The sequence below is a fragment of the Tachyglossus aculeatus genome, chromosome 3 (genome assembly GCF_015852505.1).
Source record: "Tachyglossus aculeatus isolate mTacAcu1 chromosome 3, mTacAcu1.pri, whole genome shotgun sequence".
Classification (NCBI taxonomy): Eukaryota; Metazoa; Chordata; class Mammalia; order Monotremata; family Tachyglossidae; genus Tachyglossus; species Tachyglossus aculeatus.
Window position 1 is genome coordinate 69709410 of NC_052068.1, and position 27684 is coordinate 69737093.

The 27684-nt window shown below is 44.3% G+C and overlaps 1 protein-coding gene across 1 annotated transcript; it reads right to left on the bottom strand.

The window, feature by feature from the left end:
• Positions 1–427: 427 nt before the first annotated feature.
• C3H5orf34 (chromosome 3 C5orf34 homolog) lies at positions 428–26008 on the bottom strand. The gene is made up of 13 exons (XM_038744416.1): positions 25922–26008; positions 23288–23536; positions 21760–21849; positions 16740–17404; positions 14250–14351; positions 13960–14083; positions 13758–13849; positions 11131–11200; positions 8568–8744; positions 7487–7581; positions 2812–2910; positions 2040–2080; positions 428–1017 (listed from the first exon to the last, which is right to left on the bottom strand). The coding sequence occupies exons 2-13, from the start codon at positions 23510–23512 to the stop codon at positions 818–820; spliced, it is 1980 nt and encodes a 659-aa protein (XP_038600344.1). The 5' UTR covers positions 23513–23536; positions 25922–26008; the 3' UTR covers positions 428–817.
• Between the last annotated feature and the right edge of the window lie 1676 nt (positions 26009–27684).

Sequence of the window (27684 nt, forward strand, 5' to 3'; positions counted from 1 at the left end):
AAACAGGACAGAAAGAACATCGTTTCTTTTGAAACGTAGTGTTGGAGAAGGCTTTTGCGAATACCACGGACTGCCCGATAAACAAACAAATGGATTTTGGAGCAAATTAAACCAAGGGGGTCTCTGGAAGGCCAAATGACTCGACAAATTGGCATATTTTGGACACACAATCAGAAGGACTAATTTTCTGGAGAAGACACCAATGCTAGGAAAAGTGCAGGAGGAACGTGGAAGAGGCAGACCGACAGCTAGATGGATAGAGACCATAACAACGATAACGGAAGAACTGTTAGAAAGGTTGCGGATTATGGCAGAGGACAGGACGTCCTGGAGAAAGTACATCCATGGAGTCTCTAAGAATTGGAAACGACCTGACGACACTTAATAGCAGAGCAGAGAATTTTACTTTACAAATTCATTTTTTACGAAAGGGTGCATTTTATTAGACTACTTCATTTATAAATGTAAAAGTTTTATATAAACGTAAAGGAATTAAAAACAGAAGCTCACAGCTCCCAATTTAACGGCTCTGATTTTGAAAATCACAACTAAACATACTCATATTGTTAAAAACACACTTCCAAATTCAATTAATGTTCGATAAGTTATTTTAGCAAAGGCACTCTGCTAAATATTCTTCATAACCTTTTTCTCCCAGTTGGTTGAACCGGAGGCACTGAGTGCAGAAACTCCAAACAATTCCTTACAATGAGCACACATTCTCGGATTTGACGTCTACCAACAATGGCTTTTGTTCAGGTCTGTCGCTTGAGGTGATTAAATACGGCCGGTCTACAATATAAAAACAATCCAACTGTCATTTCCTAGAGGTGGCCAGAAAGAAGTCAATACCCTGGAGGACCTCAGATGTTCTTTTCAAAGCTGCCGACACGCTCTTCTCACTAACTTCTTCAAGCGCATTACAAGTTTCCAAAGGTCTTTGTTCGAAAGAACCAGAAGACTGATTCTTTCTCACAGCGGAAACCTGGTTGAGGACACTGTTGTTCTCCAGTAAAACTAATTCGTTCGTTAAGGAAGCTTTTTGGCCCCATGGTAGGACGGTGTTTCTGCACCTGCTCCCTCCCTCTCCGCCACCACCACCACCACCCGATTAAAGCAGTGAGGTTTCTGACTCCATTAACTGCAGCAGGTACACCCGATGTCAAGCTGCATCATTTGGGACAACATTGGGCCTGCCTTCCGCAGCTTCCTATTGACTAAATCGATCAATGGTATTTATTGACTGCTTTCTACGTGCACAGTTGCCCACAACAAGCTTACAATTATACCTTTGTTTCACAATCTCACTGAAAACTCTGGTCCTAAAATGTAGAATCATTTCCTCATTTCAGGAGGTTTTCAAATTGCCCCCACCAAAAGGGGGACGATGGCATTGGTTTCCCTCTTTTTTAACTGAACAAGGTTAACGGAAAGCCCAAAGAATGAAGTAATAATAATAATAAGGGCATTTGTTAAGCGCCTACTATGTTAAGCGCTGGGGGAAATACAAGGTTATCGGGTTGTCCCACGTGGGGCTCACGGTCTTAATCCCCATTTTACAGATGAGGGAACTGAGGCCCAGAGAAGTTAAGTGACTTGCCCAAAGTCACAAAGCTGACAAGTGGCGGAGCCGGGATTAGAACCCATGACCTCTGGCTCCCAAGCCCGTGCTCTTTCCACTGAGCCACGCTGCTTCTCTTAATAGTAAACAGTGGGAGGATGAGAGGAATCTTGGAGGGGTTCAAAGGTGAGTGCTTTCCTGGATTTCAAAGAAAGTAAAATGTGTAAGTTCCAATTCAAAAAGTGACAGATAAACCTAAGTGAGTTTTGTTTAGAAAAGGATTGTGTTGAATAGATACAGTACAGTGCTCAGGGTTGAGATTTGGGAAATCACTTTTGTGTAAGCTAATAGCCTGAAATTTCTGTTTAGGTGTAAAATAAATGGTCTGAAAATAACGTATTCAAGAAACGATTTCTTTAGTGTGCAAGTTCCAAAGTAATAAAATAAAAAATATGTAGAATTTCTGGTGAAAGGATACAGTTAAATCTTTGAATTTTCTCCAGTTCAGCAGCAACAGACCTGTTTTAATGAGAAAAGCTTAAATTAACTAGTTTTAGAGTGCCAAATTGTTCTGCTGTTAGTACTATGGTTGTACTTTTGCAGCCATGTATTTGTCAGACGTAAGGTAGATAATAACAATAATGATGGCATTTATTAAGCCCTTACTATGTGCAAAGCACTGTTCTAAGCGCTGGGGAGGTTACAAGGTGATCAGGTTGTCCCACAGGGGGCTCACACTCTTTCTTAATCCCCATTTTACAGATGAGGTAACTGAGGCACAGAGAAGTGACTTGCCCAAAGTCACACAGCAGAAAACTGGCAGAGACGGAATTTGAACCCATGACCTCTGACTCCAAAGCCCGTGCTCTTTCCACTGAGCCACGCTGCTTCTGATGATGATGTATTATCATCATCATCATCATCAATGGCATTTATTGAATGTATATTCTTATGAGCAATGTACTTACAAAAGCACTTGGGAGGGTACAACAATTTCCTGCGCACAGTGAGCTTACAGTCAGTGTAATATTCAATCTCACTGAATAAATGTTAATAAGGCTATGTCCTGTAAGTGCAATATTGACTACCGGGGGCACAGAATGGAAAATTTGGTGGGGAAGGTACAAATTTCTGTGGGATAGTAGATTTCTTTGAAACTATTCAATAGCCATTAAAAATAAGGCAGTACAGTGTGGCGTGAACATAGACTGGTTCTCTAAAACATAATCAGGAAGAAAATTAATAATTACCAGTTTTCTTCAATGGTGGGACACACAGGGTGAACGACCATGTCATTTCGACTCAAGTGAGTCAGATTTCGGCACCATGCTATTGCTGTTGTCACATACCTAGGTTGAGAGAAGATAAAAACATCTGAATGCAAAAAGAAGCTGTTTTTACCTCCCACTTCTAGAATGCTTCAGAAAGGGGAAAATTACTTTTGCTGAATTTCTTTGGAAGTCATAATATAAGAAAACACCAAAATTTTGTAGATTAAATTTAAAAATGTATATTGTACCATCACCAAGAAATAGAATTATGTGATCTCCTAAAATATTATAGTTTTTAGACTCAAAGTACATTTGTTTGGAGGGGGGCAAAAATTGTTTTCACTATGAGTTTTGGCTGCAACAATGTTAAGATATTAGGAAGCCTTCCTCTGACAACACAAGCCGTCTTGGATTACAGCATGTGCACAGTGTCAGACACAATAACTTCTACAATGAGAATATTCCTTAACAAGGGGGGTACAGGCTTAATCAATCAATCATATTTATTGAGTGCTTACTGTGTGCAGAGCACTGTACTAAGCGCTTGGGAAGTACAAGTTGGCAACATATAGAGACAGTCCCTACCCAACAGTGGGCTCACAGTCTAAAAGGGGGAGACAGAGAACAAAACCAAACATACTAACAAAATAAAATAAATAGAATAGATATGTACAGGTAAAATAAATAAATAAAAAGTACAAACATATATACATATATACAGGTGCTGTGGGGAAGGGAAGGAGGTAAGATGTGGGGATGGAGAGGGGGACGAGGGGGAGAGTTTGCTTAACACAAACTCCTTTGAGCTGAGGGCTCAAATTCCAACAGAGAAAACTTTGACTTCTTTTCACGGTCAGATGAGCTCCAAATCAGAGGTTTTTCCATATGAAACTGGTAAAAAAACAAAGTTCTATTTTCTCTGTATTGGCTCTATGGATTGCTTCCTGTAGCCGTAAAGATTCAAAAGACCATTTATAAATGCCATGTTAATTGAGAAGTTTTTGCTCAAAACAGCAGCTTCTCTCATGGCTGTCCTAGTTTTTAGGGGGTTTGCAGCACCATTTGCAGCTTCCCCTGCTCCCCTTGTTTTCTGTTGCAAATTCAGCTCACCACAGAGCACTGTTTAGGTATCCTTCTCTCACCATACTTCCCCTCACGTATTTCACCCAACAAAGCTGTGCCGAGGTGCGAATTACTTCAGAGCTAGGTGACTGACTTCATTTTTTTCACGGTCCTTGTTAAGCACTTACTATGTGCCAGGCACTTGTCTAAGATCATCAGGTTGGACTCAGTCCGTGTCCCAAATGGGGCTCACACTCTTAACCCTCGTTTTACAGATGAGGTAACTGAGGCACAGAGAAATTAGGAGATTTTGCCCAAGATCACAGCAGACAAATGGTGAGCTGGGATTAGAACCCAGGCCTTCTGCCTCCCAAGCCCATTCTCCATCCTCTAGACCATGTCTAGGACTTCGTCACTTGTGATCCTGTCTTGCCTGTAAGGGAACTTCTCAGATTCGTCAGAGGCATATCTGGGGACTGCGAGCCTCATGGCCAAACATAAGCTTAGACAACACTATAGCTCTGTAAAGCTTCGGTTTGGTCTGACCTCTGATGCTATACTCCTGACCATCTTTTTTTTTTTAATGGAATTTGTTAAGCACTTATTATGTGCCGGGCACTATACTAGGCGCCGGGTAGATACAAGCTCATTACGTTTGACCCAATTCCGAGTCCTACGTGGGGCTCACATTCCTAATCCCCATTTTACAGATAAGGTAAATCATCATCATCATCATCAATCGTATTTATTGAGCGCTTACTATGTGCAGAGCACTGTACTAAGCGCTTGGGAAGTACAAATTGGCAACATATAGAGACAGTCCCTACACAACAGTGGGCTCACAGTCTAAAAGGGGGAGACAGAGAACAAAACCAAACATACTAACAAAATAAAATAAATAGAATAGATATGTACAAATAAAATAGAGTAATAAAGATGTACAAACATATATACATATATACAGGTGCTGTGGGGAAGGGAAGGAGGTAAGATGGGGGGGATGGAGAGGGGGACGAGGGGGAGAGGAAGGAAGGGGCTCAGTCTGGGAAGGCCTCCTGGAGGAGGTGAGCTCTCAGCAGGGCCTTGAAGGGAGGAAGAGAGCTAGCTTGGCGGATGGGCAGAGGGAGGGCATTCCAGGCCCGGGGGATGACGTGGGCCGGGGGTCGATGGCGGGAAAGGCGAGAGCGAGGTACGGTGAGGAGATCAGCGGTGGAGGAGCGGAGGGTGCGGACTGGGCTCAGTGCCTGGCACCCAGTGAGCGTGAGAAGCAGCGTGGCTCAGTGGGAAGAGCCTGGGCTTTGGAGTCAGAGGTCATGGGTTCAAATCCCAGCTCCGCCATGTGTCAGATGTGTGACTTTGGGCAAGTCACTTCACTTCTCTGGGCCTCAGTGACCTCATCTGAAACACCTTCCTGCTTCAAAAGCCTGGCGTAAAGATGGAAGACCTGCTCCTCGACTCTGCACATGGATCTCTTCAGCTTCTCCCTGCGCGTGATCACATACATCAGGTTCCAAGCGGGCCCAAAGACACCTTCCCACGAAGCACAGAGAAGAAGTGACTTGCCCAGGTTCACACAGCAGATAGGATTAAAACCCCAGTGCTTCGGACTCCCAGGCTCTATCCACTAGACCACTTTGCTTCTCCCAATCTCCCAAAAGAAGTCCTGCCCTCCTTGATACAATTTTCAACCTCCCAACTACCTTTGCATTGTCAGAAAGTATGCTCCTATGTAACAAAACTCTGTGACTGTGTTACTAACAAAAATTTTAGGTTGGGTGTATATCAACCATAGTACGGGCTGATATATTGCTTCATGTTACATAACATTATTAACTACTTATTTTATTTAATCTATTTATTTTATTTTGTTACTATGTTTGGTTTTGTTCTCTGTCTCCCCCTTTTAGACTGTGAGCCCACTGTTGGGTAGGGACTGTCTCGATATGTTGCCAACTTGTACTTCCCAAGCGCTTAGTACAGTGCTCTGCACACAGTAAGCGCTCAATAAATACGATTGATTGATTGATTACATTACAGCTGACTTGGGAAAGAGTTTTATAATCAGATGGGGCGGGGGTGTGCCTATGAGGACTGGTCACCCATCATAATAATTGTGGCAGTTGTTAAACACTTACTATGTGTCAAGCACTGTACTAAATGCTGGGGTAGATGGCAGCTAATCAGATTGGATGAATGAATGAATGAATATGTATATATGTTTGTATGTATTTATTACTCTATTTTATTTGTACATATTCATTCTATTTATTTTATTTTGTTAATATGTTTTGTTTTGTTCCCTGTCTCCCCCTTCTAGACTGTGAGCCTGCTGTTGGGTAGGGACCATCTCTATATGTTGCCAACTTGTACTTCCCAAGCACTTAGTACAGTGCTCTGCACACAGTAAGCACTCAATAAATACGACTGAATGAATGAATATATGTTTGTATGTATTTATTACTCTTTATTTTATTTGTACATATTTATTCTATTTATTTTATTTTGTTAATATGTTTTGTTTTGTTCTTGGTCTCCCCCTTCTAGACTGTAAGCCCACTGTTGGGTAGGGACCATCTCTATATGTTGCCAACTTGTACTTCCAAAACACTTAGTACAGTGCTCTGCACACAGTAAGCGCTCAATAAATACGACTGAATGAATGAACTGGACACAGTCCCTTGTCCCACATGGGGCTTACAGTTTAAGTAGGAAGGAGAACAGGCTTCTTTCCTGGTCTGTCGGCTACAATGATCAACCATTCTACTCCATTTCAGAAAAACAATAATCCAAAGCAGCCAATAATGCTGAAAATCTCCTTCAAGTAGACACAAAAGCTAATCACTTAGAAAAAAATGGAAACCAAGAGGAAAGGAGACAGGTCCTCTGCTAAAATTCTCTATTAAAATGCCCCAGATACACAATATATTTAATTCTGTTGCAACATTTATAGACAGATTATGTGGGTGGAAAGGGGCAAGCACATCTGAGTTGGCTTCTCCTTCAAACATTTTTTCCCACTGGAATTGAAAAATACACTCAGCTTAATTTCAATAGATTGCACCCTCTTTTTTGCTCATTAAACTAAGTAAGATCAATGTATTTTAGATCTGGTCACTCAAACATTCTACTAACTCAACAACAAACTGAATAGAAAATTGTTCTATTGATGGAGAAATACAAATTATACAGCAGTGGGGCCCAACAGATGATTAGCTGATTTTCGTATCTGCTAAGTGGACAGGGCATGCGTGTTATATTGTTATCCTGTTCGCTTCCAAGCACTTAGTCCGGTGCCCTGCACACAGTAAGCGCTCAGTAAATACAATTGATTGATTCACGGATGTGGAAGTCACCCGGAATTGACTGGGATCTGACCCTAGCAAGCCTGACCTGAGAAGTGATCTCTGAAGCCTTGCACACCACCAAGTTGTGTTACCCAACAAAATGCACTCTTTCCCACAGTCCATTTTGGAGAGCGATGAATATACATTTAAATCATAAATTTCCTACCTGATGCTCGCTAAATAACATCAAGTAAACGACGTCGTTTTCTTACATTAAAATGTGGAAAAGTGGTTTCGGTTTTCAGTACCTTCCATATTGTCCAGGATGCTCAATATTAATTAACTGATCTTGTCCATCGGGAAGAGTTACCTTACACCATCCAGTAGTGACATCTTGGTTCATCTTAGAAGGTGAATTAAACAGAGGTTTAGCATTCTTAACAGGAAAACAAAACGATCCAGCCACTTAATTTAAATATCAGTAGCAAAAATGAAAATACAAGGAATTTGAAGCAATCGACTCACCAGATTTTAGTAGCTGAATTTAAAAGCAATCGACACTTTCACAGCAATTCGGATGTCAAAGTGACCGATGTGTACATAAATATACAAGTCAACTAATATTTTTTGAATTCTGACTGTGTGGCACTACGCGCGTACTAAGTGCTAGGGAGGGTATAGTAAAGGGCCCTATCTTTACCCTCTAGGAGCTTTTTTATCAAAGAGGGGACACAGACACAAAATAATTATGAAACAGGAGAACGGAATGATGGATACATGAATACAAAAACGGCAGTATCCATGGCATTTGGCATAATGCAATGTACTGAGCTTTTGGGGAGTGCAAAATTTGTGAAGGCACAGGGGCTGAGACGGTGATTGGGGACAGTATGAGAATGGTAATCAGGACAGAATGCCTCCTAAAGGAGGTGGGAATCCTAATCCGGGTCCTGATCTCAGCTCTGCAATTTACCTGTTGTGTGACCTTGGGTAAGTCACAGCGTCACTATGCCTCAGTTTCCTCATATGAGGAACAGGGAGTAAATACCTGTTCTCCCTCTCACTTAGACTGTGGGTTTCATGTAGGACAGGGACTGTGTCTGACCTGATAAAGGCTTACTTAGTTCAAAGCTTGGCACGTAACATGCGCTTAACCAAACCACACTTAGTACTACTGTGACTTCGATACTGAACATCAGCATAAAAGAACAAATAAATTCCATTTAATAGTTAATTACCAAGCCACTAGGGCTTACACTATGCTGTGCATCCTGATTAGCCTTTAAGGTTAAACAATTAGGAACTCCTCAGACTTTGGATTTTCTTCAAAATATGCTAACTGCGAAAGACCAACAGTCAAAACCGGGCCTCATTACCACACAGGCTTACCTGTGTCTTTCCAGAATAAGAACGGAAATCCCAAATTAGGGTAAGGGTAATTCCTTCCAAAAAGACAGCATGCACTTTATCATCAGAATAAGCCACAAATCTTCCAATGCTGGGAATAAATGTTTCACTCAAAATCGTTGGCAGCAGCTCCCTTTCGTCTGTCCCAGATTTCTGGTTCTGTGTAAGTCCATAAAAGAAACGGGGAAACTGTGAAGCAGTTTAATATATTTATTTGGTGATTAGACTATTTCTATATTCTTGAGGTTAACTTGGTAGTATTCGATTGTTTCAAGCACATAATACAGTGCTCTGCACACAGTAAGAGCTCAATAAATACCACCGATGGATTGATTTTCTAGAAATAGATACTTTTAGACAGCCCCAAACTGCTAGCAGCAAAAAAAAAAAAATGCACCCTGGCTCAAAACTTTTTTAGGCAAAACCACAACACAGAGACTAAGAAAATGCACCTCAGGGTAGACCCCCATTTATAAAGGCCAAGGATTTCTTCTTAATTACAAGTTTCCCATATCAGAGAACTCAGCACCTTACCCTGATCTATGTGAGAATAGATTTATTTGCCTCTCATAAGATACGGCAGATTCAGTTTCCTATAAACGTTTCTTAGCACGCAAAGATGACTCCACTGATAGGGAGAGTCTATCAATTTGTGTGGGTCAGGTTCGAAAATTTATGCATGACTGCACAGTGGATATATGTAAGACTGTCCTTTCCCACACTGACCCATTATTGTTATTATTAACCTATTTTCAGTGCTTTCCTCAGACACAACATTAGGTGCTGGGGAAAAAAAAGAAAATTAATTAAGATAGGGTCTTTGGCCCACAGGGAGCTGATACTCTCAGAGGGGAGACATGTCACTTGCAGTATCTGCTACTACTTCCAAACATCTATCAGTCTTCCCAAAATCTTTGATTAAGGAGAACTTTCCTGATGGTTTGCTTTACCTGATATAGCTCATTATTTGAGCTGGACTTTTGCTAGGTCTCTAAAACATTTTTTCTGCCTTCCCTATTTTCCGATGCCCCATTTTTGTTCTCCAGTCAAAAGTTCCTTGGGAAGTCTTGCCCTTTAAAGTTGTGTAGCTATGAGCTCTGATTAGTGCCAAGGACCATCTCTTCCAGAATCTCATTACTGAAGAGCTTAACTTGAAGGTGACGGGCCAGACATAGTCCCTGTCCCACACGGGGCTCACAGTTTTAATCCCCATTTTATACGTGAGGTAACTGAGGCACAGAGAATCTAAGTGAGTTGTCCAAAGTCACACAGCAGGGATTGGAATCCACATCCTCTGCTCCCAGGCCTGTGCTCTTTTCACTAGGATTCATTCATTCATTCAATCATATTTATTGAGCGCTTACTGTGTGCAGAGCACTGTACTAAGCGCTTGGGAAGTACAAGTTGGCAACATATAGAGACGGTCCTTACCCAACAGTGGGCTAACAGTCTAGAAGGGGGAGACAGAGAACAAAACAAAACATATTAACAAAATAAAATATGTACAAGTAAAATAAATAGAGTAATAAAAACGTACAAACATATATAGATATATACCGGTGCTGTGGGGAAGGGAAGGAGGTAAGGTGGGGGGTGGAGAGGGGGAGGAGGGGGAGAGGAAGAAGGAAACACTGGTGTGGACACCACTGGACAGGATACTTCTTGGACAACAGATTTGATGACCGCCTCAAGTTCTGTGATATTGAATAAAAGTCTATGTAAGATTATAACTGCTTGGCTCTATATTTTAGTTAATGATAATCAATCATTAGTAGGGTAAGCGCTTAATAATAATAATAATAATGACATTTCTTAAATGCTTACTATGTGCAAAGCACTGTTCTAAGCGCTGGGGAGGTTACAAGGTGATCAGGTTGTCCCGCAGGGGGCTCACAGTCTTAATCCCCATTTTACAGATGAGGGAACTGAGGCCCAGAGAAGTGAAGTGATTTGCCCAAAATCACACAGCTGACAATTGGCGGAGCTGGGATTTGAACCCATGACCTCCGACTCCAAAGCCTGTGCTCTTTCCATTAAGCCACGCTGCTTCTCTCAATAAATAGCGCCGACTGATTTCAGGTTTGAAGAGCCTCAAAAAGTTTCCTTTAAATTGGATGCATGTACAGAGACTAGCTTCCAGTTGCCTGGTCCCATTTTCAGGCATGGTACTATAGAATAGGTTGAATGGGACTGGATCTAACACTTAGCCTGTTCTACTCTTATGCTGTTGGAAATGTTCAGACAGAACCCTTCAACTGCATCCTAAATGGGAATAACTGAGTAACCCCTGGAACTTTATGTGCTTCTCAGAGCAGCCAAATTTACCACAGAGCTGCTCTCTTGATGTATGACTACATTCAATCAATCAATCATATTTATTGACCACTTCCTAGGTGCAGAGGGCTTTACTAATAGTGTTTGGGAGAGTAAAATACAATAGAATTAGCTTACAGATTAGAGGGGGGAAAAAGACATTAATATAAATTGCTTTAGAACATTCAGCGGTTTAGCTATCGGTATCTTTACAAACGTTGCTTTTACATACCATTTTCCAGCAGCAGAGACTGTGGATATGGCTTAAAGAGAGCTTAATCTTGGCACAGTACTGAAGAATTCTGTGAATATGAAAAATCCAATTTAGAAACACACACTGGTAATGGTTAAGTCCGAGTAGAAAGCAACATGGCCTAGTGGGAAAAGAGCAGAACTGGGGAGTCAGGGGACCTGGCCTCACTTATCATCATCATCATCAATCGTATTTATTGAGCACTTACTGTGTGCGGAGCACTGTACTAAGCGCTTGGGAAGTACAAATTGGCAACATATACATATATGTTACATATATATATTGCATGTATTACATACATATACACTTAATTTCGCTGTGCTTCAGCTTCCGCTTCAGAGAAGCAGCCTGGCTTAGTGGAAGGAGCACGGGCTTGGGGGTCAGAGGACGTGGGTTCTAATCCCGGCTCCGCCACTTGTCGGCTGTGTGACCTTGGGCAAGCCACTTCACTTCTCTGTGCCTCAGTTACTCTCTTCCTCCCTTCAAGGCCCTACTGAGAGCTCACCTCCTCCAGGAGGCCTTCCCAGACTGAGCCCCTTCCTTCCTCTCCCCCTCCCCCCCCTCCATCCCCCATCTTACCTCCTTCCCTTCCCCATAGCACCTGTATATATGTATATATGTTTGTACATATTTATTACTCTATTTATTTAACCTGTACATATCTATTCTATTTATTTTATTTTGTTAATATGTTTGGTTTTGTTCTCTGTCTCCCCCTTCTAGACTGTGAGCCCACTGTTGGGTAGGGACAGTCTCTATATGTTGCCAACTTGTACTTCCCAAGCGCTTAGTACAGTGCTCTGCACACAGTAAGCACTCAATAAATATGATTGATGATGATGATGATGATGATGTACCTGTAGAACGGGGATTAAAAGTGCGAGCCCCACGTGGGACAACGTGATTACCCTGTATCCACCCCAGTGCTTGGCAAATAGTAACCGCTTAACAAATACCATTATTATTATTATTATTGCTATCATTTCCTCATCTGTAAAATGGTGATTACATTTTTGGTCTCCTTCCCACTTTGACTGTGCACCCTCTGTGGGAGAGGGACTGGATCTGATCTGCATAGATTGTATAACCCCAGAACTCAGTACAGTACTTGGCCCCTAGTAAGTGCTTAACAAATGCCTAAAGTATCATTATTAGTTCTTAAAATCTACTCCATTCACCAAGTACTTAGGAGGAATTTACTATTTGATGCTTCCAGTTTCAGTATAACCTCAAGTTCAATTTCTCCAGGATTTAGATGAATCTAGAGGGAGACCCTCAATTAGTCTCCAGCATCGACCTGAGAAACAGCTTGGAGATTGTAGAAACCTCCTCCCACTTTGACCTGTCTTAACTGCATTTTTCCTCGTGTCCCTTGAACCTTCCCTAGAGTTTTCCCTTGTGTTCCTAGTGGGGAATCTTCCTTTCTCGTTTTCCTACTTCAGTCTCAAATGTTTCCACCCAAGAAACCCTTGAGCACCTCCAACCCCTCAACTACCTTAGGAAGCAGCCTGGCCTAGTGGAAAGAGCACAGGCTTGGGAGCCAGAAGGACCTGAGTTTATTATTATTATTATTATTATTATTTATTTATTTATTTTACTTGTACATATCTATCCTATTTATTTTATTTTGTTGGTATGTTTGGTTTTGTTCTCTGTATCCCCCTTTTAGACTGTGAGCCCACTGTTGGGTAGGGACTGTATCTATGTGTTGCCAATTTGTACTTCCCAAGCGCTTAGTACAGTGCTCTGCACATAGTAAGCGCTCAATAAATACGATTGATGATGATGATGATGAGTTCTAATCCCTCTGCCACTTGCCTGCTGTGTGACCTTGGGCATGTCGCTTAACTTCTCTGTGCCTCAGTTACCTCATCTGTGAAAAGGGGATTAAGACTGCAAGCCCTATGTGGGACAGGGACTGTGTCCGACCTGATTGTCTTGTATCTACCCCAGTACAGTGTCTGGTACATAGGAAGTACTTAATTACCATAAAAAAAGGGATTCTATCAACAACTTAAACGAAAAAGGCATGATTTACAATTTGAAGGTGAACTCTTGAGTAGAAGTAGTAATGAATTCAAAGTTTCAAAGTTCCTTCCAAACCTATGAAAACACAATAATAATTATGGTGTTTAAGTGCTTACCATGAGCCATGCACTGTACAAAGCGCTGGGGTGGATACAAGAAAATCGGGTTGGACACAGTCCTTGTCCCTCAAGGGGCTCACAGTCCCTGTGAAATCCACCTGAATATCCTTCCAATCAACTCCTATCATCCCCACATTGCCACAATCCACGGATGGAGCTGCAGGCAGTAAAACAGTGAGTAGAAAGCTTCGCTGCGGGTAGTTCTACCCTTCCCTCACTGACTGAAATGCAAGATCTAAGGGTTCAGTGAGGTGCTCACTGCCCCCTCCTCAAGCCTTTACCTCCCAAGCCTGCAGGTATTTTCCTCTAGGTAGGGCTACAATAAAATCTGTTTTTAACCGGCACCAACATTATTAACTGCATCTATCAGTGTTTAATCTCATGCTGTTAGCACTAGAAAAATGCTTCCACGGGAAGGTGACGTGACTCATGTTTTATGTAACTATGCACGCAGCTCACCTGACTGCCTGCTTGATAACAGAACCCACGGAGTAGGAACTTCCTGGTACATCTGGAGGAAGGTTATTAACTGAGTAAATCCGCTCTTCTCTCTGAAAACAGTTAAAATGAAGAATTTTTTTATGAATTATAATACGCATCTTTAGAAAAACTCAGAAACCATCTTTTTGCTTTGAGATATTTACAGCATGCTGAAACTTACTTGTTGCGATCCTTCCTGAATCAAAAAGGATGTGAAATAGCTCCCCAAAACGGCTCCTTCTGATTTGAAAACAGATCCATCTCCAGGATAAATCTCTATCGAGTTCACAATACCATGGGTAAGTCTACGGAAGATCAATTCAAACTCACTTACTAAGATGTAGATGAAACTGAATAAGACACGGCAATCATAAAAAGACAGATGTCCTCTCATTTAGAATGTGGTTAACTCATTTCTCAAACTTTCAAAAAAAAAAACCAAACCCAGAAAACATTATATTTGTACCTTACCTATATGTAATTCCCTGGTACCAAATGATTTTCACCAGTTCAAGACAAGAAAACTGTTGCTCATTATGCTTCTTCTCCCATGGCAAATCAGAGAAACTCCACCTGGAAAAGGGAATATCAACAGTCATCATCATCATCATCAATCGTATTTATTGAGCGCTTACTATGTGCAGAGCACTGTAGTAAGCGCTTGGGAAGTACAAATTGAATACAAGTCATAATCCATCTATTTGATATGATAAAGTTTAATGCAGTAATGTTAAGGTCGCAAAAGATGATGAATTTCTTAATTGCTTAGAACATTAAAAAGGGCAATAAATTAACTTTCTAAAAGAAATCAGGCTACTGGTTAATTTTTTAATTAAAACTTTTCTGTACTGTCAAAAGTCATCCAACATTTTCTGATTGCCCACCGGGTTCACACCACTGTACAGAGGAGCTCAATATTAACAAAATTGGAATTTGAGAATTATTTTTTAAAATAAGGGAACTTATTCCAACACTATTAAACTCCCTAGAGTACTGGCCCTTTAGAAAAACTCATAAAAAGAAGTTACGAAAATTTAGATTAATCAAGCCTCTGGTTGAGGAGCTTATGTTGCCAGACCTCCTATTTGTTCTGGGGATCCAATTTTCTAGGTTCTGTCCTCTTTGTATGGGCAGATATAGCCCACCCATCCCAGGAGCTCCCCAAATGAGCCACCAACTGTCAATGGAAAGAGGATGTCTACATCTGGTTTGACCTCTCTGTTTTCTTCTCTCCAGTGTTACTTAAACTCTCTTTCCTTTGGTAACAACAAGCTTAGTCTCTGTAGGACCTCAGAGACTTCCAGGAGAAGCGGATTTCCATTGCAAGCATGGGGTAAATTTTGAGCGTGGTTTGGCTGGGGTAAAATTGACAGGCGGACACACATATGCCCACTTCTCTTACAGAAAGGGGGTTGAATTCTTGCATTTAGGAAATCGTTGCAGTAGTCATGTCCACAACCACGTCCACACGGACAATCATTTCTACCGACACTGTCACCCTGTATCCAGAGGTGAATATCCCGTTGAAGAGCACGCCCTAATTCTGCCACCACATTCTAGCCAAAATGCACAGTGAAAAGATACGTGCTGGCAGAACTGAGGGTACAGAACCAAGGCCTGGGCCAAACTCTGGCACAATCCCAGGAGGCCAGAGAGGTGGACGAGCAGTCATCCATCTGGGACAGTGAGGGAGAAATACAGACGTACACAGGCTTAGATAACCCAGAGGGAAAAGTTGGGCCTTGGCAGAGGAGCCTAGTCGCTGCTTAGTACAGTGCTCCGCACACAGTAAGCGCTCAATAATACGATTGATGATGATTGCTGATGCTGAAAATCCGGTGGGGCAGGCGAGGCCTTGAACCAGTTAGTTATTCCTGGCTCTAGGTTGGGGATGGGAGAGCACCTTTGCCACAGCCCTGTCCATGGCTCCAGCTTCTAGCCGGCCACCTTCTTACTGAGAAGGACAGAGTAGACAGCCCAGCCGGCTGTGGGAATGAAGCTAATGGTTTCGCTTCCAGGAGTCTCAATTCCAAGGGAAAGCAGGAGAGGAGGAGGAGGAGAGGGAGTCTCAGACCTCGTGACCCTGACTTGAACGGTTTGAGACATCTGGCTTCTCTACCCTCTATTTTAATCCCCTGCGTCTAGCGAGAGAGAGAGAAAAAAATGAACAAACATTTATTCAGGCACCAAATTACCTGAAAACAAGGGAAATGGAAAAGGATTTACTCTTGAATCCACCTGCAGGGCTAGGGAAATATTTTTCTTTTCAGGAAGAGCCAAGTTACAATGCTAACTCATTATGACTCTGGGGGCTGAGTAGTAGTTCAGGGAAGATGTACAGTCTTTGCAGGAAGGAGTGGGGGAAGAGCCATAGTTATTATTTTCTTTCTCCCCAGATTTGGGGATTCTTGGGATTTTACTTTCTGAAAGATAGAATTTGGTTTTTGACTTTTTTTTTTCCCTCCTAAGTTTCACCGAGTCTTCGGGATCTGAAAATCTTTGGTAATTAACAGGTAAATTGTCCAAATGTAAAGCTAGCAATATAAAATGGTGTTTTCTACAAATGACTATCATAATAGGCTTCACATTCTCTGCCTTAGGCATTCCTTGCAATTATGTGAACAAAGACTATCTTTTTGGAAAGTACCACCCATTGAAATTCAGCATAAATTGTTAGATCATCATTAACAAATCTCTCTTTTAGGGGGTTCTCAGAATCCCTAAAATTTCAGCAACACGATCTTCACAAACACCACTCCACTGGATCTTCTGTGTTTCACATATAGCTTAAAGAGAACAAAAAAACTGAAAGCCTAGGAAATCTTCCACAAATTTGCTGGGGAAATGACTTTTCTGAGGAATTTTCTCCAGTCATTTATAAAGACGAGAATTCTAGCGTGGAAGATTAATTTTGACCAGCGGCATTTACCTTTCCTGAAAAATAAGTCATTCTTCGGTTACCTGTGCAGGTGAGGAGCAGGGCAGCTGAGCGGTAGAGCTTTGGGTAGAATGGAAACCCGGATTTCTTTTTCATCTTCCCTTGAAAAACCAGCTCCCGAAACCATAGTCAGCTTCACCTCTGTATCAGTTTTAGAGGTTTTGTTAACTTCTACCGCTTTCATGAAGCTAAGTGCCAGAGACAAAGGGTACTTCCATTCTGCCGGACAGGAGGCCACGGACCAGAACTGCTTCACCCAAACATATACCGAGGAGCTCTTCGTATAGGGCCAAGGCACTTCATCCCAGTCTTCTGTCATACTTATACAATTCTTGGCCTCCATCAGCTCTTTGGGTTTCAATCCACTCATTTTTGACTCATTTTCCTTAGTCTTCATTTTTTGTGCTTTAAGCAATCCAAACGTACACTTTGGGCTGGATGTTGTTCTTTGGTTATCCTCTTTTATTTGATTGTTAACGCTTTTCTCTGACAATCCTAAAGACGAGTCACATTTTTGGCTAACTTTGCATAAAAAATGGACTGTAAATTCCTGTAGTGTTTTGGGCAGGTAGAGGGAGGCGTAACCATCTAAAGAGGAAATCTTCACATTGTCATTATCCGTACACAGCAACGTACCAACAGCGTCAAGACTAGGCCACGTAACTTCAAAGACATCAAGGAAGATACACTGTTTTTTTTTTAAAAAAAAACCAAACAGTCGTGACAAGTACTTTTTTAACTGAATTTTTCACTTTAAAAACTGGAATTGAAATTAGTACTATTCATTCATTCACTTGAGCGCTTACTGTGTGCAGAGCACCGTACTAACTGCTTGAGAAGTACAAGTTAGCAACACTCTCTTCCTCCCTTCAAGGCCCTGCTGAGAGCTCACCTCCTCCAGGAGGCCTTCCCAGATTGAGCCCCTTCTTTCCTCTCCCCCTCGTCCCCCTCTCCATCCCCCCGCCTTACCGCCTTCCCCTCCCCACAGCACCTGTATATATGTATATATGGTTGTACATATTTATTACTCTGTTTATTTATTTATTTATTTATTTTACTTGTACATTTCTATCCTACTTATTTTATTTTGTTGGTATGTTTGGTTCTGTTCTCTGTCTCCCCCTTTTAGACTGTGAGCCCACTATCGGGTAGGGACTGTCTCTATGTGATGCCAATTTGTACTTCCCAAGCGCTTAGTACAGTGCTCTGCACATAGTAAGCGCTCAATAAATACGATTGATTGATTGATTGATTGATTGATATAGAGACGGTCTCTACCCAACAGCGGGCTCACAGTCTAGAAGCGGGAGACAGACAACAAAACAAAACACATTAACAAAATAAAATAAAGAGAATAGTAAATATGTACAAGTAAAATACAGTAATAAATATGTACAAACATATATACAGGTGTTGTGGGGAGGGGAAGGAGGTAAGGCGGGGGGGATGGGGAGGGGGAAAGGAAGGAGGGGGCTCAGTCTGGGAAGGCCTCCTGGAGGAGGTGAGCTCTCAGTAGGGCTTTGAAGGGAGGAAGAGAGCTAGCTTGGCGGATGTGTGGAGGGAGGGTATTACAGGCCAAGGGGAGGATGTGGGCCGGGGGTCGACGGTGGGACAGGCAAGAACGAGTCACAGTGAGGAGGTTAGCGGCAGAGGAGCAGAGGGTGCGGGCTGGGTTGGAGGAGAGAAGGGAGGTGAGGTAGGAGGGGGCGAGGTGCTGAAGAGCCTTGAAGCCGAGAGTGAGGAGTTTTTGCCTGATGCGTAGGTTGATTGGTAGCCACTGGAGATTTTTGAGGAAGGGAGTAACACGCCCAGAGTGTTTCTGCACAAAGATGATCCGGGCAGCAGCATGAAGTGTGGACTGAAGTGGGGAGAGATAGGAGGATGCGAGATCAGAGAGGAGGCTGATGCAGTAATCTAGTCGGGATAGGATGAGAGATTGAACCAGCAGGGTAGCAGTTTGAATGGAGAGTAAAGGGCGGATCTTGGCGATGTTGCGGAGGTGAGACCGGCAGGTTTTGGTGACGGATTGGATGTGAGGGGTGAACGAGAGAGTGGAGTCGAGGATGACACCAAGGTTGCGGGCTTGTAAGACGGGAAGGATGGTAGTGCCCCTTCCTTCCTCTCCCCCTCATGCCCCTCTCCATCCCCCCATCTTACCTCCTTCCCTTCCCCACAGCACCTGTATATATGTATATATGGTTGTACATATTTATTACTCTATTTATTTATTTATTTATTTATTTATTTATTTTACTTGTACATTTCTATCCTATTTATTTTATTTTGTTGGTATGTTTGGTTCTGTTCTCTGTCTCCCCCTTTTAGACTGTGAGCCCACTGTTGGGTAGGGACTGTCTCTATGTGTTGCCAATTTGTACTTCCCAAGCGCTTAGTACAGTGCTCTGCACATAGTAAGCGCTCAATAAATACGATTGATTGATTGATTGATAGTGCCGTCAACAGTGATGGGAAAGTGAGGGAGAGGGCAGAGTTTGGGAGGGAAGATAAGGAGTTCAGTCTTGGACATATTGAGTTTTAGATGGCGGGCAGACATCCAGATGGAGATGTCCTGAAGGCAGGAGGAGACACGAGCCTGAAGGGAGGGAGAGAGAGCAGGGGCAGAGATGTAGATTTGGGTGTCATCGGCGTACAGATGATAGTTGAAGACGTGGGAGCGAATGAATTCATCAAGGGAGTGAGTGTAGATAGAGAACAGGAACCCCTACAGTAAGGGGATGGGAGGGGGAGGAGGAGCCCGCAAAAGAGACTGAGAATGAACTGCCGGAGAGATAAGAGGAGAACCAGGAGAGGACGGAGTCTGTGAAGCCAAGGTCGGATAGCGTGTTGAGAAGGGGGTGGTCCTCAGTGTCGAAGGCAGCTGAGAGGTCGAGGAGGATTAGGATAGAGTAGGAGCCGTTGGATTTGGCAAGCAGGAGGTCATTGGTGACCTTCGAGGGGGCAGTTGCCGTGGAATGTAGGGGACGGAAGCCAGATTGGACGGGGTCGAGGGGAGAATTGGCGTTGAGGAATTTGAGGCAGCACATGTAGATGACTCGTTCAAGGAGTTTGGAAAGGAATGGTAGGAGGGAGATAGGGCGATAACTAGAAGGGCATGGCATCAATTGATTTTCCTGTAGGAAGCATTGGAAATAGCTCTATCTTGGAGGACTACAGAAAATGAAGGATGGAATGAAGTCCAGACACAACTGGGTAGTTTCTCTTCCAGAATTAATCCTTGATTTCAGTCTCTTAGAGAGCGTGAACAATTTTCAATGGACTGCCTTAGGTACTTCCCAATGATATTGTGAAGATTACTCTTTTGTGAAGGGAGCTTTTGGGGAGGAAAATATATACATATACATAAATTCCAGAATAAATGAATTTATTTAAATTCAATGACCTGTATCTCGATCTCATCTATCCCCCTGTTGACCCCTAACCCATGTCCTCCCCGGGACCTGGAACTACCTGCCCCTTCATAACCGACAGAGCACCACTCTCCACCTTCAAAATCACATCTCCTCCAAGAGGCCTTCCTGACTAAGTCCTCATTTTCTCTACTCTGTCTCCTTTCTGAACCACCCATCCCTCAGGCCCACAGTACTTCTGTACATATTTTTACACTCTGCAGTTTTTTCCCCTGTCTGTAATTTATTTTAATGTCTATTTCTCCTTCTAGACTGTAAGCCCCTTGTGGGCAGGAATCGTGTCTAGCATCTCTATTGTATTGTACTTTCCCAAGCATTTTCTAAAGTGTTCTGCACACAGTGAGTGCTCAAGAAATACCATTGACTGACTGACTGATTGACAGAGAATGAGCAGTATTGGACACTGATTGATTTTTGGAGAAAGGGTGGGCAGTTTAAAAAAACTGAAAACAGTTACATGTTTAGTACATATGCGAATCTGCACAGATAGATTAAACAGATTATTCAAATCTCATTAACTCAAGGCTTTATTTGCCATAACTTGAGGTGGCAGAGGCAAAGAAATGGAAAGGGGCAAAATACAGGCATTTAGAGAAGCACCGTGCCTAGTGAAAAAAGCACAGGCCGGGGAATCAGAAGGACCAGGTTATAATCCCATCTCCACTACGTGTCTGCTGGGTGATCTGGGGCACGTCACTTAACTTCTCTGTGCTTGTTACCTCATCTTTAAAATGGGGATTAAGACTGTGAGTCCCATGTGGGACATGGGCTGTGCCCCACCTGATTAGCTTGTATCTAGCCCAGCGCTTAGTATAGTGCCTGGCACATAGTAAATGCTTAATGAATATCAATAATTAAAAAAAACAACAACTCCCTAGGTCTCACATATGCTTTGTTCATAAAACAAAGGAAAAAACAACAACATGCAAGTAGGACTTGCCAGACTGAGCCCCTTCCTTCCTCTCCCCCTCGTCCCCCTCTCCATCCTCCCCATCTTACCTCCTTCCCTTTCCCACAGTACCTGTATATATGTATATATGCCTGTACATATTTATCACTCTATTTATTTATTTATTTATTTTATTTTGTTAGTATGCTTGGTTTTGTTCTCTGTCTCCCCCTTTTAGACTGTGAGCCCACTGTTGGGTAGGGACTGTCTCTATATGTTGCCAATTTGTACTTCCCAAGCGCTTAGTACAGTGCTCTGCACATAGTAAGCGTTCAATAAATACGATTGATGATGATGATGAAGTAGGAGTCTGTTTAAAAGGGGTTCCAGCTTGCTGATACTGCTGCCAGTGGCTACCCACTATTTACCATTTTATTGTTTCTGTCATTGCTTTTCGTAATTAAGGCTTCTAGATTTGGAAACTTCCTTCCCGTAAGACCTTTAAGAATAAATACTCTGCTTGGGAAGGTTTACGTGCAATTTCACGTGAAGGCAAGAGGGAGGACTAAATAGCTGCAACCACCCACGAAAATATAAAAATACAGATATATGTTACAAAAATACTGATATGTTACACCTCTCTAATTCTGTTACTCCTTCAAGTTCCAGGCTACCGAACTAAAATCAGGATATCTTTCTTATCAAAACAGAGAGTGTAAAACTTACTTGTTTTCTTTCAGAAGGTATGATGCTATCAGGTAAAAAAGGATAAGTGGAAAAGGCATTCCGGAAATCTAATGCTTGCAATAATTGCTCCTGTGAGAAAGAAATTGAAAAAAAAAAAAACCCCAGCAATTTAGTTTCTCTATCAAGGACTGAATAATAATAGCCTACAACATTATATCCAGTCCTCCTATAACACCAGGGTTATGTTCCCACAGAACCCATAAGAAAAGGTTATATAGGTCTATATGTTTTGCCTAATGCTACCAGGGTTGCCAACTTTTGGGAGTGATTTTACATTCATTATGACTACAAATGACTAACTTTCAAACTTTTGTACTGACAGTTCAAAAGCGACAGAGAGCAGGTGTTCAGGGGAATCAATCAATCGTATTTATTGAGCGCTTACTGTGTGCAGAGCACTGTACTAAGCGCTTGGGAAGTACACGTTGGCAACATATAGAGACAGTCCCTACCCAACAGTGGGCTCACAGTCTAAAAGGGGGAGACAGAGAACAAAACCAAACACACTAACAAAATAAAATGAATAGATATGTACAAGTAAAATAAATAAATAAATAGAGTAATAAATATGTACAAACAGGAAGGGAAGGAAGATGGTGGCTATTCGCAGGGGGAATAATTGATTTCGTTTGGAAAACTCACTGTCAGCAGAAGGCAACCCTGATCACCAAACAACCGCCACTTTAAATGAGGAAGTTTTATGGCCAAAGCCAACTTTAGAAGCAGCATGGCCTACGTGGCCACAGCACGGGCCTGGGAGTTGGAAGGACTTGGGTTCTAATCCTGACTCTGCCACTAGCCTGTTGAGTGCCCTTGGGTGAAACACAACTTCTCTGCACCTCAGTTACCTCATCTGTAAAATGGGGTTTAAGACTGTGAGAAAATGGGGTTTAAGACTGTGAGCCCCATGTGGGACAGGGACTGAGTTTAACCTGATTACCTTGTAATAATAATAATAATAGTATTTGTTAAGCACTTACTATGTGCCAAGCACTGTTCTAAGCACTGGGGTAGATACAAGGTAATCAAATTGTCCCGCGTGGGGCTCACAGTCTTAGTCCCCATTTTACAGATGAGGTAACTGAAGCACAGAGAAATTAAGCCACTTGCCCAAAGTCACACAGCTGACAAGTGGCGGAACCGGGATTAGGACCCATGAACTCTTGACTCCCAAGCCCGGGCTCTTTCCACCTACGCCACGCTGCTTCTCCCCCAGCGCTTAGAACAGTGCCTGGCACATAGTAAGTGCTTAAATACCATAAAAAAATTAGCTCACTTTACGGGCCTGTCCGTGAATTTACACGGACAGCTGTTAACCCTGGATGCCAGCCCCATGATACACACAACTGTTTCCTCCGACTCCAACGGCTATTCAAATACAAGTTGTGAGTGCAACAATTCCACTTTTGTATTCCAGCTCAAACACGTGGTAAAAACACATACTGGATGGACCCAAAGCCCGCTAGGAAAACAGCTATTGTAACGGCACTTTTAGTAACTCACGTACTCTGTAACTGCTAGTAACAAACTGTGTTCTTTGCCGAATCCTTTCAGGTTGCTCCAGAGGATGAGCCGAAGAATTAAGTGCCTTTTCAAAGACGAATTCACAGCCGCACGGAGAGAGCTTCAATCTGGACCCATCCAGGTAGTGCACCTCCACTGAATCATCTTCATTGACGAGCACTGCAGTCTCCACTGCTCTGGACGCACGAAGTTTTTCCCAACTAAGCATGTTTTAAGAACGATGTCGTATGGCCTGGATAAAAAAATAATAATGGCATTTATTAAGTGCTTACTATGCGCAAAGCACTGCTCTAAGCGCTGGGGAGGTTACAAGGTGATCAGGTTGTCTCATGCGTGGCTCGCAGTCTTAATCCCCATTTTTACAGATGGGGAACTGAGGCACAGAGAAGTTAAGTGACGTGCCCAAAGTCACACAGCTGACAATTGGTGGAGCAGGGTTTCGAACCCATGACCTCTGACTCCAAAGCCCGTGCTCTTTCCATTGAGCCTGTACTCAAACCCTTTTAAAATAACGAAGGAGAAATATTTATCGGGAGATCGGATACACTTCCAAGCACGCTGAGACATATTCAACCCCATTCAGGGGGATTTCGCTTCAACTTGGATACAGAGTTCAGAAGGACTGCTGCATCATCTCTAAATCTGACTATTTTACTCCAGGGTGCCAACTTGTGCCTCAGGGGAGAGAAGAAATGTGGTCTAATAGAAAGAGAACAGGGATGGGAAGCAGGGGACCTGGGTTCTAATCCAAACTCTGCCACCTGCCCGCTGTGTGACCTTGAGCAAGTCCCTTAACTGCTTTGGCCTCAATTTCCTCATTTGGACAACGGGAATAATACTGGCATTTAAGCACTTACTATGTGCCATACACTGTACTAAGTGCTGGAATAGCAGTTTGTCCTCCCCATCAGACTATGAGCCCCCGGTCACCGCCTAGTGACAAGAGAATGGGCCCGGGAGTCGGAGGACATGGGTTCTAATTCCTGCTCCGCCACACAGAGAAGCAGCGTGGCTCAGTGGAAAGAGCCCTGGCTTTGGAGTCAGAGGTCATGGGTTCGAATCCCGGCTCTGCCACATGTCTGCTGTGTGACCTTGGGCGAGTCACTTAATTTCTCTGAGCCTCAGTTATCTCATCTGTATAATGGGGATTAAGACTGTGAGCCCCACGTGGGACAACTTGATCACCTTGTATCCCCCCCAGCGCTTAGAACAGTGCTCTGCACATAGTAGGCGCTTAACAAATGCCATTATTATCATTATTATTATTATATCTGCTGTGTGACCTTGGGCTAGTCACTTAATTTCTCTGGGCCTCAGTCACCTCATCTGTAAAATGGGGATTAAGACTGTGAGCCCCGTGTGGGACCACCTGATTACCCTGAATCTATAATAGTGTTTAGAATAGTGCTTGGCACATAGTAATCACTTAACAAATACCATCATCATCATCATGTGGGTACGGGGCTGATCTGATTGGACTGAATCCACCCTCGTGTTTAGCACATAGTAAGCGCTAAATACGATTGGGAAGCAGCATGTTGTAGTGGATAGGGCATGGGCCTGAGGGTCAGAAGGTCCTGGGTTCTAATCCTGGCTCCACCATGTGTCTCATGTGGCTTAGGTAAGTCACTTCACTTCGTGCCTCAGTTGTCTCTTCTGCAAAACAGGGTTAGGGGCTGTGGCCGACCCGATTAGCCTGTATCCACCCCAGCACTTAATACAGTGCCTGGCACATGGCAAGTGCTGCAAAACACTCATGATGATGATGATGAACTTCTCATTTTGGGCTTGGGGATGAGAAATTGTGGGTCGGGCAGCAGGGTCGCTCCCCCGTGAGGGGTGGGGTGGGGAGGAGGGGCTCGAGGACCTGATCGGGGCGGGTGTGTGTGTGTGTGTGTGTGCACGCACACGTATGAGGTGTGTGTGTGCACGCACACGTATGAGGTGTGTGTGTATGTGTGTGAGTTCCCTTCCCCACAGCACCTGTATATATATGTATATATGTTTGCACATATTTATTAATTTATTTTACTTGTACATATCTATTCTATTTATTTTGTTAATATGTTTAGTTTTGTTCTCTGTCTCCCCCTTCTAGACTGTGAGCCCGCTGTTGGGTAGGGACCGTCTCTAGAGGTTGCCAACCTGGACTTCCCAAGCGCTTAGTACAGTGCTCTGCACACAGTAAGCGCTCAAGAAATACGATTGATTGATTGATTCTGAGTACGTGTGTGAGGCCTCTGTGTGTGTGAGGCCTGGGGTGTGGGGGTGTGTGTGTGTGTGTGAGAGAGAGAGAGAGAGAGAGGACAGAGAGAGAGAGAGAGAGAGAGAGAGAGAGGCACCTAGGTTTGTGTGAGGCCTGTGTGTGTGTGTGTCACCTGTCTCCATGTTTTGTTGTCTGTCTCCCCCTTCCAGACCGTGCGCCCGTTGTCGGGTAGGGACCGTCTCTGTATGTTGCCGACTTGTCCTTCCCAAGCGCTGAGTCCAGTGCTCTGCACACAGTCGGCGCTCAATAAATACGTTGGATGAATGAATGAATGAATGAATGAATGAATGAATGAATGAATGGCCTGTGGGGGGTGGGAGGGGGGGTGTCCGTTCCCCCGCCCGGCCTCACCTCCTCCTGCTGCTCGGCGGCTCCGCCCGGGGCCTCCCGGCCTCCGGACAGCGCGGGGGGGCGGGACGGCCTCTGGGGCCCGGAGGGGCACGGGGAGGGAGGGGGGCACGGGGGGGAGAGGGGGAGGGGGGAGAGAGGGGGGAGGGGGGGGAGAGAGAGAGGGAGGGGGGAGAGAGGGGGGAGGGGGGAGAGAGAGAGGGAGGGGGGAGGGGGGAGAGAGGGGGGGAGGGAGGGGGGGAGAGAGGGGGGGAGGGAGGGGGGAGGGGGGGAGAGAGAGAGGGAAGGAGGGGGGAGAGAGAGAGGGAAGGAGGGGGTGAGAGAGGGTTAGGGGGAGAGAGAGAGTGAGAAGGAGGAGGGGGGAGGGAGAGAGAGAGAGAGAGAAGGAGAGATGGGAGGGAGGGAGAGAGAGAGGAGGAGAGGGAGGGAGGGAGAGAAGGAGGGGTGAAAGAGGGGAAGGGGGAGAGAGAGAAGGAGGGGGGAGGGAGGGGGAGGGGGGAGAGGGGGGAGGGAGGGGGGAGAGGGGGGAGGGAGGGGGAGGGGGGGAGAGGGGGGAGGGAGGGGGGGAGAGGGGAGAGGAGGGGGGGAGAGGGGAGAGGGGGGAGGGAGGGGGGGAGAGGGGAGAGGGGGGAGGGAGGGGGGGAGAGGGGAGAGGGAGGGGGGAGGGGGGAGGGAGGGAGGGGGAGAGGGGGGAGGGAGAGAGAGAGAGGAAGAGAGGGAGAGAGAGAGGGGAAGAGAGGGAGAGAGAGAGGGGAAGAGAGGGAGAGAGAGAGGGGAAGGGGAGAGAGAGAGTGAGAGAGGGAGAGAGAGAAGGGGGGGGGGGGGAGAGACAGAGACAGACACACGCTAGGGGATCCGGCCTCCGGCGCCCTTCAACGGAAAGCGCCAAAGCGAAGAGGAGGAGGAGGGCCTGAGGCAAAATGGCGGGCGGGCGGGCGGCCCCGCGCAGGCGCCCCGGCGTCCCCCGGCCTCCGCCCGGGCCTGGCGTCCTGGCCTCCCTCAGGGCCAGCGGCCCGCGGCACCGGCTTTGCTGGGCCGCTCGTTGTTTGCCACACGCTGACTGCACTAAGCGGCGGGGCGGACCCGCGCTCTGGCCCACCTGGGCCTCCCGGGTGACGGATGAGGGAGCCCAGGCCCGGACACCTCCTCCAGGAGGCCTTCCCAGGCTGAGCCCCCCTTTGCCTCTCCTCCTCCCCCTCCCCACAGCACCTCTATATATGTTTGTGCAGATTTATTACCCTATTTTATTTGTACGTACTTACTATTGTATTTATTTTGCTAATGATGTGCATACAGCTTTATTTCAATTTGTTCTGACGACTTGACACCTGTCCGCTTGTTTTGTTTTGTTGCCTGTCTCCCCCTTCTAGACCGTGAGCCCGCTGTTGGGTAGGGACCGTCTCTATCTGTTGCCAACTTGGACTTCCCAAGCGCTTAGTACAGTGCCCTGCACACAGTAAGCGCTCAATAAATACGATTGAATGAATGAATGAATGAATGCTCTGCACACAGTAAGCACACGATAAATACGATTGAATGAATGAATGAATGCTCTGCACACAGTAAGCACACGATAAATACGATTGAATGAATGAATGAACGAACTGTACTGGCTTCCCCAAGACCACATAGCAGAAAAGTGGTGGATTCGGGATTAGAACCCAGGACCCTCCGACTTCCAGGCCCTGCTTCTAGCCACTAGGCCATGCTGCCCCCAAAATACCTTATCCGCACACATTAACTACTCTATTAATTTTATTAACGGA